The sequence below is a fragment of the Phaenicophaeus curvirostris genome, chromosome 5 (genome assembly GCF_032191515.1).
Source record: "Phaenicophaeus curvirostris isolate KB17595 chromosome 5, BPBGC_Pcur_1.0, whole genome shotgun sequence".
Classification (NCBI taxonomy): domain Eukaryota; kingdom Metazoa; phylum Chordata; class Aves; order Cuculiformes; family Cuculidae; genus Phaenicophaeus; species Phaenicophaeus curvirostris.
In genome coordinates this window covers 33637069-33647650 of record NC_091396.1, presented here as the reverse complement: position 1 = coordinate 33647650, position 10582 = coordinate 33637069, and the positions used below count along the sequence as shown (strand labels likewise).

At 44.8% G+C, this 10582-nt stretch overlaps 1 protein-coding gene across 4 annotated transcripts in view; it reads left to right on the top strand.

The window, feature by feature from the left end:
* The first annotated feature begins 2285 nt into the window (after positions 1 to 2285).
* Positions 2286 to 10582, top strand: part of RAD51B (RAD51 paralog B) — a 447787-nt gene continuing 439490 nt past the window's right edge. For 3 of the 4 annotated variants that reach the window (XM_069858279.1, XM_069858278.1, XM_069858281.1), the window contains exon 1: positions 6454 to 6906. In XM_069858279.1, coding sequence (XP_069714380.1) covers positions 6844 to 6906 — 63 coding nt within the window. In that variant the 5' untranslated portion in view covers positions 6454 to 6843. Of the gene's footprint in view, positions 2831 to 6453; positions 6907 to 10582 lie in introns of those variants that run through there. The other variant, XM_069858280.1, reaches the window with a different exon arrangement.

Genomic DNA, 10582 nt, shown 5'->3' with positions numbered 1-10582 from the left:
GTCCACAACCGCGACCTCCCAGTTCCTAATCCTACAGAAAGGCATTGTTTTTTCCCTCTGTTCTCATGCTGCTGAAGAGTTAATACAGAAAGAGAAACTATTGGAGTTTATTTTCACTACTTATTCTTTTTTTATATATATATATAATCTTTTCTATACATATATATACACACACACACATATATATATAAGGTAATGAATATCAGGCATGGACATTTCCAAAGTGAAGGAGATGTTGTGTGAATCCCTGTGGAATGATGAGGATCAGGAATAAACATCTCTAGGGTGACAGAGACAGTACAGTGACATTCCCAGGGTGGTGGAAATTAGACATGGATGTCTCCAAAGGAATGGAGATGCTGCATAAAGCCTCATATATACGTACATAAAGAATATATATACATAAAGAATATATACCCTACATATATGTATTATACATATGGATATATTATACATATATATTATACATATATATATATTCTTTGTATCTATTTACATACAGAGGTGTATGGCAATGGGGTGCTGCCAGCTGGCACTCCCTGGGTGGAACTGCATGATCTTTGAAGTCCTTGCTGACCCAAACCATTCTATTATTCTAGGACTCTTTAAGTCTATTTTCTTACTCCTCTTCCTCCAGCAATTTTTTTTAAACTGAAGAGATCTTTCTGGGTAGAAAAAACCCCACTTCTCCCAGGTATTACATTTCACTATTTTTTAACAGTGAAGCTGCAAATATTTCCTCGGAGAGCAGCATTTGATTTCTGGCACTGCAGGGATGTCCAGATCCAACGACAGGGATTGCATCCCTCAGCCACTCGGTATTTTTCCTTGAAATACAGGTTTCTTTAGGAGACTGGGTGGCAAGAACCCACAGTGGGCAGGCAGCGCTGTCACAGCCCAGACAGAGAGAACCCTAGAATTGCACCTCGACTACTGTGTTCAGTTCTGGGCCCCTCACCACAAGAAGGATGTTGAGGCTCTGGAGCGAGTCCAGAGAAGAGCAACAAAGCTGGTGAAGGGGCTGGAGAAGAGGAGCGTCTAAGAGAGCTGGGGTTGTTTAGCCTGGAGAAGAGGAGGCTGAGGGGAGACCTTATTGCTCTCTACAACTACCTGAAAGGAGGTTGTGGAGAGCAGGGAGCTGGCTTCTTCTCCCCGGTGACAGGGGACAGGACAAGAGGGAATGGCCTCAAGCTCCGCCTGGGGAGGTTCAGACTAGACATCAGAAAGAAATTTTTCACGGAAAGGGTCATCGGGCACTGGCAGAGGCTGCCCAGGGAGGTGGTTGAGTTACCATCCATGGAGGTGTTTAAAAGACGGGTGGATGAGGTGCTGAGGGTCATGGTTTAGTGATTGATAGGAACAGTTGGACTCGATGATCCTGGAGGTCTTTCCCAGCCCGTTGATCCTACGATTCTAAACCCGCCGGCTTTGGGCGGGGGGGGGAGGGGGTGGTGCGGGGCGAGGCGCGGCGGGGCAGCAGGGAAGGGGTTAAGGGGAGGCGGCGGGGCCGCTGCCGGGAGCATGTGCAGATCGCCGCCGCATCCCCGCCGCGGGCGGCTGGCACCGCCGCGCCTCGCCCCCCGCCGCACGGACACCCATGGACCCCGGTGAGGCCATGTCCCCCGCCGCCTCCCCCGCCAAGCAGCAGCAACAGCAGCAGCAGCAGCAGCAGGAGGAGGAGGAGGAGGATGCGCTGCCCGCGGCGGCGCTTTCGGGTGGCGGCGGCGGGAGGGGCCGCGGCGAGACAAAGGCGGGCGGCGGTGCCGGGGGCTCCGCTGGGGGGGGCGGGGGGCGCTTGGCCGTGGGGAGCGGGCGGAACGGCGGCGCTCGGCGCCGTCTTTTCTCCTCCTGAGATCAGCAAAACTTTATCCCGGAGGAGGAGCAGCGCGTTCGCCGAGCGGGACTGGGAAAGGGTGGGGGGCGGTGGATGCTGTTGTGCGGCTGGATTGCTCGTGTGCGCAGCCCCGAGGGTCCCGGGCCTCAAAATGACAGTTTTCCCCTTTCTTTTTATTTCCCCCGGTTTAAATTAGCCTCGTGACGTTTGTGCTCGCTCCGTTTTCGGTTAGGGGAAAACGTTCAGACTAGCTGAATTCCGGCGAAATGGGAAAAAAAAAATGATTCCTTGTGTCTCCCATCCTTGGCGCAGGGTCTTGAAGGGGATCTCTGGGATGCTTGGGGGCTGGCCGGCATCCCGGGGTGGAACTGGAGCTTACGCCGTGCCTTCCTAGAGACCTTCTGACTTTGCTGGTCCAAAACTACGGGGGGACTATGAACTCATTAATCACAGAGTCATAGAATAGTTTGGGTTGGGAGGGACCTTAAAAATTGTCCGGTTAATGCTCCCAGTTACACGGCAGAAGCACTGAAACTCTGTCAGATGAGATGTTTTGCGTTGTTCTCTGACATAATTTGTTTGGCAGGTTTGTCCTGCTTCCCTCTTAATTCTGAGGGAAAAGCGGTCCCTGCAGGAGTTGAAATTTTTTGCAGGTGAGGTGGGAACAGCTCCACGACTGCCAGAGCTGTGCGCGTTGGGGATTTGGAAGAAGAGGTTGCCCAAAGAGCTCTGTTCTGCCATTTCCAGGAACACAAATACGTTATTACTTGTATAGTGTCAGTTAGGGATGGGGCTGGCTACTGCTTGGTGCTAAAGAGGAAGTGCTGAAAAGAAAAATTGCCACAGAATTGTTAGAAAACAGACAAGGAAGACTTATTGACATGGAACCCCTGATGCCTATGGCCACTTTTGGCCAGCACTGAGGAAAGCCCGTAGGAGTTTTGTCTCTAAGTCACCCTGATGCCCGTGGCACGTCCTGAAGGTCCCCGTGAGAAGGTATGGCTTCTTCCACACAGGGGTGTCAGTTTTGCTGTCTATGGTGACAATGGCTCCCTGCTGTGGATAAATTAAGATTTTTCATTTAAGCTGAAAGTAGGTGTCTTCTCCCTGAGTAGCTTTTTGTTTATGTCTGCAAATTTCAGACGTAGGCAGTTAAGATTCCCACTGGTGCCCCCTGTTTGTAGAAGGGAAACTGAGGCACAGAGGGGTGGCATTTCACAGGTAGCTGTGAAATCGAAACACAAGACTTAACTTGAAATCGTTTGTTTTAACTAGTAGGTATATCAGCTTCCTAAACAAAGGCCAGTGGAAGCATTGCAAGCAACTTATTTGATGTCTGTGACACATTTTGAGATCTCCTGTTTGTTTGCAGGCATATTGAGAAGGGAAGCAGCATAATCTGATTGAAGGCACATGGAGCGGCAAGTGGGTGTGGAGGTAGTACTGCTTGTGACTGCATAACATCTCCTTGCTGGGGCTCTGGCAGCACGTCTATAGCCTTGGTCAGTATTGCTGTTCCCATTCCACCGTGGGTGACAGTGGAGGCAGAAAATGAGCCGCTTTGTTAGGAGAGTTCAAACCTTGGCATGCTTATGGGAACAGCCCATAACAGTTTACAGAGATGGTCAAGGGGGCAGCAGGGGGGAGGCTAAAACAAGAGTTGTGGATAGCTTATTGACATGTGGGTTGAGAGTAACATAGATCTCTGTATGATTCCCGATAGTGGGGACCCCACAGTTTTGCCAACCATGTCATAATGTGATGTGATGCTAAGCAGCGAAAGGCAAGTTTAACCTTGAAGGGAGATGCAGGATCCTGACTTTGAGTGTTAGGACAGAAAGATTTTTTTGGATAAGGTGTACTCTGCAGCATTTGGAGTCTTAAAATTGAAGTATCTTTTTACAATCTGTGCTTCAATTCAGCATCTTGGAGAAGTACTAAGGAGTGAAGATGTAGAGATCCTTTTGGCCTTGTGATTTGTGGATCTACTTATTCCTACACATCAAGAGCTCTGCAGAGGAGGAGTTGTTTTGTGGTGTTCTAAATGTGCTTGCAATACCTGTCCATTTGGTTAAGACAGTAACTGAACTCAGCTCACATGCTTCAGGGCTGCCGGCAGTCACAGCATTGTGTCCAGGAAAGGTATTTCCTCTCATGGCGTAATTAGCCAGATTAATTTAGTTCTGGCCTTCCTGTGAAGCATTAGAAGTGAGCCACAATCAAGGACTGAGCATGTCAGGAAGGAGGAGGTCTGAGAGGAGAGGGGAGAGGAGGCTGTGCACCCTTCCCAGAGGAAAAAAAAAAATCTTTTTGCTGTCATCGCATGCTTTGATGGCAAGTCTTGTTTGTACTTACCACAGAGTCTGGGGCCAGACTTTGTAGGTTTTCTCTTGCTAAGGGTCATCTGTGTGAGACTCATTTGAACAGTCCTTTGCCAGATTTGGAGCTGCCACACTGGCTGTGCCATGGTTTCTTGTGCTCTTTGTTCATAGTATGCAAATCTAATCTTCTTAGAGTAAAGGACTTCTGTCTTTATCTAAGTTACTGAGCTTTCTTGCAAGAAACTGCATGAAATTTTAATAAACTGTGATATGCAGGAGGTTTGACTAGATTTTAGGTGAAGTCCTTTCTGTTCTTAAAACTTTCTGACAGTAGGAAAGAAGTTTTTCCTCGTGGAAGATGAAGGGGAAATATCCTAAAAAAGCTTCTAAAAAAAGAGAAGCCTAGTGTTTTGAGAAGGCTTAAGGGGTAGTGGCATGAAGGAGACCTGCTTGTTCTGATGAAGAAACCACAGAAGTAATGGGAAATCTTATTGTTGCTGATAGTACCTTAGGATTCTCTGTTTCTGGATTGCCTTTAGTAAGTGCCATAATTAAGAAAATGAAATTAAGTTGTTGTGTTGTTTTGTTTTGTTTCTTTTTTTCAGCTCAGGCCGCCTGCTGTTGAGTGGTAAGACGAGAGAGGTAGCAACATGACTAATTAAAGGGCAGCAGCCTTCGTTCCCTAGGGCTAATTATTCTGTATAAAATGGGTCAGTTACTTAGAGAAATTGATTGCCAGCAGGAGGCAGGAAAAGCCTTGTTCCCACTCCTCACCTCCCTTTTGTGGGGAACGCTGGCTACCTCCATAGGCAGTTGCAGTACCTTGGTAAGCTTTCAGGTGCCAGAGGTGTGTCCTGCGGATGGGGATACGGCACCTGAGCCGATGTGTATGGGGTCCTTTCTGTCCTGTATGTTCCTGTACAGCTGCAAATGAAACAGTGCCCAACAAAGGTTTTCATGGGTAGGATCTGGAGTGGAAGACATGAAGTTAAACAATAGAAGTGGAAGTTCTCTTTCAAAATAAAATCTGCTCTTTGTGAAATGTGAAGTACGAGATTTTTCCTTACTTCTGGATCATCTAGGTAGCTAATGTTTGCCAGCATAAAAGGTATTATCTGCTTGTGGCTCTGTTGGTATGGATTTGTGAAATGGTCCCTTTTTACTCCTTAGATCTGCTTCCTGTGTGTGTTTTAGCATTCTCTGGTGACTGCTGCCTGACTCTGTTGCTTGCTTTTAGCTCTACTGGCTCAGTAGAGGCTGGCAGGGGTAGGGTGGGTGAGTCGGGGGGGCTGGTTAGCCTTGTGCATCAGAGGTAAATTGGTCCCGTTGCATTTCTGTGACAGTGCGTGAGGCAGGAGTATCCAGATTGTTTCTGACCTCCTAGGTAAGGTGGTTGTGCAGGCGACCAGAAAGTCCTGAAAGAAAGCCAGACTGGGCAAAGGCTTTGGCTCTGCAGGAACAGATTACCAACAGCTGTGCCAACTGGGAACAACGTGCTCTTTCTAGTTAGTTAGAGTGCTACATTCCTGGTTGTAAATGATACACCCAATAATGTCTAGTGTGAGCCAGAGCCTCTGCACCTCGCAGTCCAGCTGAAACAAGTGTAAAGGATCTGTATTTGCAGGTGCACGCTCTTCTTTAACATGCCCTTGGAGGCTAAATAAAAGCTAGAGTGCTTTAGAGATTTGTCTGTAGGCATATCTGAATGAAAATACCTATTGGTTACGTGTTCAAAGGTGTCTAATCATTGTATAAAAGAGAGATGTGTTTTATGTTACCCTTTCTTTTGTTCTATATTTTTATTAGTGTCAGTGCACAAGAGTTCACTACAATCTTATCTCCAAACTCCCCCGCCTTTCCAGGCTTCTGTCAAAGCTGGATTAGATGACAGAGGGAATCTTCCCTACCACAAATGCCAGGCTGTCTTGCTTTCATTGCATAAGATCCAAGCATTAGATAGTGTTGATAGCATAGAGTAGCGAAGCTGCTGTTTGACCCCTTCCTTGCTGGATCTTTGCTCTTAGGTGCGCCATATATTACAGGTAGCCTGCGTGAAGGACTTCTGCAAAGCACCTTTCTGTCCTGTTCTCCTTGACTGTGTTGGGAGCATGAAGGAGGTGACGAAGTATTTCTGAAGGAGGAAAATCTCTTTAGCATGGGTAGCTGTGGCATAGTGCTGTGTGACTGCTAAGTGCCTTCTGGGGAGTGGGGTTCTATGTCGTTTTGTGGTTTTTTCACCCTGAAGACAGTTAAAGTCACTCAGCTCCCCCAGACTAATCTGGGCTGAGAAATCTTGGCTGGGCTTTGTCTATACAGAGCTTTAGACAGGGTGTTTTGTTGCTGCTTACGGCAGAGAGTGCCTGATGGTAGTCGCGTATGTGGCTGTTTCCTCTCCTGCTAACCAAGCTAGTAAAGCTGGGCTCGATTAATCCACGAGGTACTCTGGCCCACGTATTTTCTTTGTGTTTTGTATCAGCAGAGGTTTATGGAAAGGATGCTTCTAGTAAGTTCTAGGGGAAGGGCTACGTTTTTTTATGATTTCTGCTGTTTGCAAGATGTGTATATAGTTTCCCCTAGTGGCATGATAGATACCGTGTGATTTGGTTTATTTTGATCCAGCAGTTCTTTACAAGGCACATCTCACAATTAAGCTTTTAATTGGAAGTGGACTTGTACAAGAGCCACAGGATGCAGGGCACAGTTTGTAAAAATGCTCGAATGTTTACCAGGAAGAGAGTAGCTGCTGTGAAGGTAATGTCATAATTCCTTACGGTATAGAGCTTAGTTGTTGTTGCTTTTGTTTTTTCTTTGCTGGTTAATACTTTATCAAGGAGATGAGATGCTTAGTTTCCAAAGCATTATCTTCATTCACTTTCGGGGGACAGAGGCTGGCATGGTATTGGAAGTACCCTGGGCAACTGACCCTTTCTGATTCTGTGCAATGGAAAACTTGGGTGCAGGTATAAAAGAGGCAGGATATGATATAATGGTGGCATCTAACGTGTGGAGGTGCAAAAAGTTAACTTCTAGAACCCACGTCCTACAGTTAGGTAATTATATCCTTTTGGAAACAGTGCCTTAGTTTGGTGTTTGTATTATGAAGTATTACTGCTCACCATAAAGGCAACTAAATGCTTAATTCTTTCGTAGATTAGCTAGAGTGTAATTAGTTTTTCAGAGATCAGATCAATAAGTAGAGCGTGTTTATTTCTAAAAATGTCTTGTGTTCTGATTCTGTGCACATGTTCTGATTCACCTCTGCTTTTCATGGTACAAGTTTCAAGAGCTGCAGTAACGCTTTGTGCTCCAGTTTTATGTGGGTGTATGTGACCTTGTGTGTGGGTTGAGTGGGGGTTTTTTTTTGGTTTTCTTCTTTCTTTTCCCAGCTACATACCGAACATAGGAGGCAGCAAAATGTCACATTCTGATGGTAGAAATGTAGTTTTTGTGGTTTGAGATTTGTATTTGAGAAAAAAGGACTGGGCAATGTCATGACAATGATTTAAATTTGCTGTACTTTGGACCAGAGCTTAGCAGCATTTGGAGTACTAAACAGCTGTAAGTGCTAACACCAGCACTTCCACTGCATCTTTCATCTGAGAATTTCTCCATTCTTAATGAATTTTCAGTGTGTCTCTGTGAGGCTGGTATTATTAGTGTCATTTTTCAGACAAGTAGACAAAATAAAATGCTTGTATAAGCACATTCAGCAAGCCAGAAAAAGGCAGGAATAATATTCAGGAATACTAATGTTTCAACCTGCTCTTGAGCTACTGTCTTGTACTTTAGCTATTACCAGTAAAGAGAATAAAGCTATTAATTTTGGTAGCTTTTCTCCCCCTCCCCCATCCCCCATTTGGGTTAAGCAGCATAGAAGTGAGACATTATTATGCAACATTTCTAAGTGTACATGTGATACTTGAAAAAATGCTAATCAGATAAGTTGCTAGGCAACAGTACCCTGCCTTCAATTACAAAAAAACTAGTGAATTTGCTTTCATGATGTAACATGTGTTCTGTACTTCTTCATAAAGCAAGTGTAGGTGGAGATCTGTAAGAGTTGCTCCTTTTTAACTCGCCTCCTGCTTAACCTGCCATATTGTGAGGTCAGATTTGGCCCTAGTTTTAGAGAAAAGTATTCACAGAACGTGAAATCAACATAAAAAATGTTAGATGAGCTCTTAAAGATAATGAAGCATGTGTAAGTGAATAACTATTGCCTCCTATGTGTCTGTGGGCCTTTGATGGTTTAAGAGCTTATGGAAAGTATTCTGTAGGTTGTCCTCAAGCCATGAAAAACAAGAAAAGGGGTGAGCAATTTATGTTAAAAGGTAGATGGTAAGCTGTGAGAAGTCTTAAAACACTCATAATGGCCCCATGGCCCAAAAATATTGAGAGCTGTGGTAATGCATGAAAAACTGAATGCAAACCAAGCTGGTAAATTTTCATTGCCTTAGCAGGAACAGAATGGAAGGAACATAACCAGGGATGAGTGTACATGGAAGAAAAAGTGAGAGTCTAATAATGTGAGACAGGACTAGCAGCATGAGGGAATTTGATTGTGTGTTTGTTTGAAACCTGAGTATCTTCTTTTTAAAGACATTGTGCGATAACAACAACAGAAAACAAAGACTCTTGGCAGTTATTCTCAACACGTTTCTGCTCCTGGCAATAAATGGCCACAAAAGCATTTGGAGGTACTGTAGTCGTGTGGGGTTTGGGCATCTGCCCAAGCCTCTTCAGCTATTGGGTGGTGGTGTGGCTTTTAAAAGAAATCTGAAACTTTAAAGATCTAATGTGCTTCTTGAGGCTTTGCCGGACACTTTCAGTAGAGGCAGGGGACCAACCTAGAGATATCTAGGGAAGGATGCAGCTAACCTTGGAGATAGTTTGTTTTCCTCAGGTAGCTGCAGGTTGTTACCTTACAGAATTGCTTTTGCGATTTTGTTGTTATTGTTCCCAAAGAGAGGCATTTCATTTTCAGGAGGTGGGGATTGCATAGCAGTACATGCCCTAGGTATCATTGTGAGATAATTTTTTTCGTAAGGACACTCCTACCACATTTTTTGCTCTGTCTGCCAGTCTAGGTTCAGAGGTACCCACATCCCAGCTGGTCTGTGCACAGCTTCCAAAGCTCTCATCAAAAGGCAGCAGGGCAAGGCGTGTTGGGTCCTCAGTTGCAAATGAAATCTGCATCATCCTCCGTCTTAAGTGCTGCCAGAACAGGGTGAGTTTCTGAGAAGACAGATGCTTGCTTTCTATTTCCAAATTTGGCACTTTCTTCTCAGGAGAATTCCAAATAAGTCATGGAGCAGCATCGTGACTCAGTTGGTAGGACAGTTTACCACCAGGTAGTTGCATGAACGAGCTTTCTGTTTTGGAGCACTGTGAAAAATTGTGAAGAAGTATAACTGTTGAACTCTGCAGTTGAAGGAATGCACAAGTGACCATTTCCCGGTCAGGAATTTGCTATCCTTTTTGTTTGCTTGCTCTTTGTATTCTCGTTTGATGAGTGCTACAGCTAAATTATGCTAACGTACGGTCCTCAACCTGCTGACACCAGGAATGCTGGTGTCTGTGCTAGAGGAACAGTCAGCCCATGGGCAAAGCAAATGCTGTTTCACTGAACTGAGAGGGAAACCTGAGTGGCCTTGTAGTGGATTTTAGATTTTAACTGTTTCTGTATATGGAATTGAATGATCACACTACTGTTGCGGTGTTTTATTTTGTTAGCTTGGTGGCTTTTCTCCCTTTCTACAAACTTTACACCTTTTGAATCATTAGTATTTAAACACAGAAAGTTCATTTAGCTACAAAAGGAAAAACAAAAGCCTGTTTCTGAACAGCTTAAGTGTTATATTAATTGTGAGCCTTAAGGTCAAACCTTTATCTTCAGTTATAGCCCTCTACTCACGTGTGTTACAGTGTTGTATTTGCTAATGAGAAGTTTCTTCGATGATTATTCTTCTTCTAAGTATAGATACATGTGTAAGTGAATAAATGGTTTCTCTAGTGCTTTGAATTCATAGTAATGAAGTTCTTTGTGAAAAAGGAACTTGCATCTTCCTACTAGGTGGTGGCTGATGAGCCAGATCGGGGAGGTGATATGGCTGAGAATGAACAGGCTTTTGGGGAGTTACATTCAAATGGTTGATGAGTTTGTTCCTTGGTTTGGTTCGCCACCTCGCCCCATGAGCGGCCTTGGTGCTGATGCCAGTGAAGGGGCTGAATTAAGCAGGATTGGCCTAAATCCTTTTATAATGTTCATGTTTGTGCATCGAAGGAGCCAGGAGTGCATTGCAGTTGCTTGTTTTGTATGCTTTTGTTCCTCACTCCTTCACAAATCAAATTACAGCCAAATACGTCTGATGATGTACAAAGCATTCTCAGTGTTCTTGTGATCCCAGGGAAATGCTTTTAAAAATTT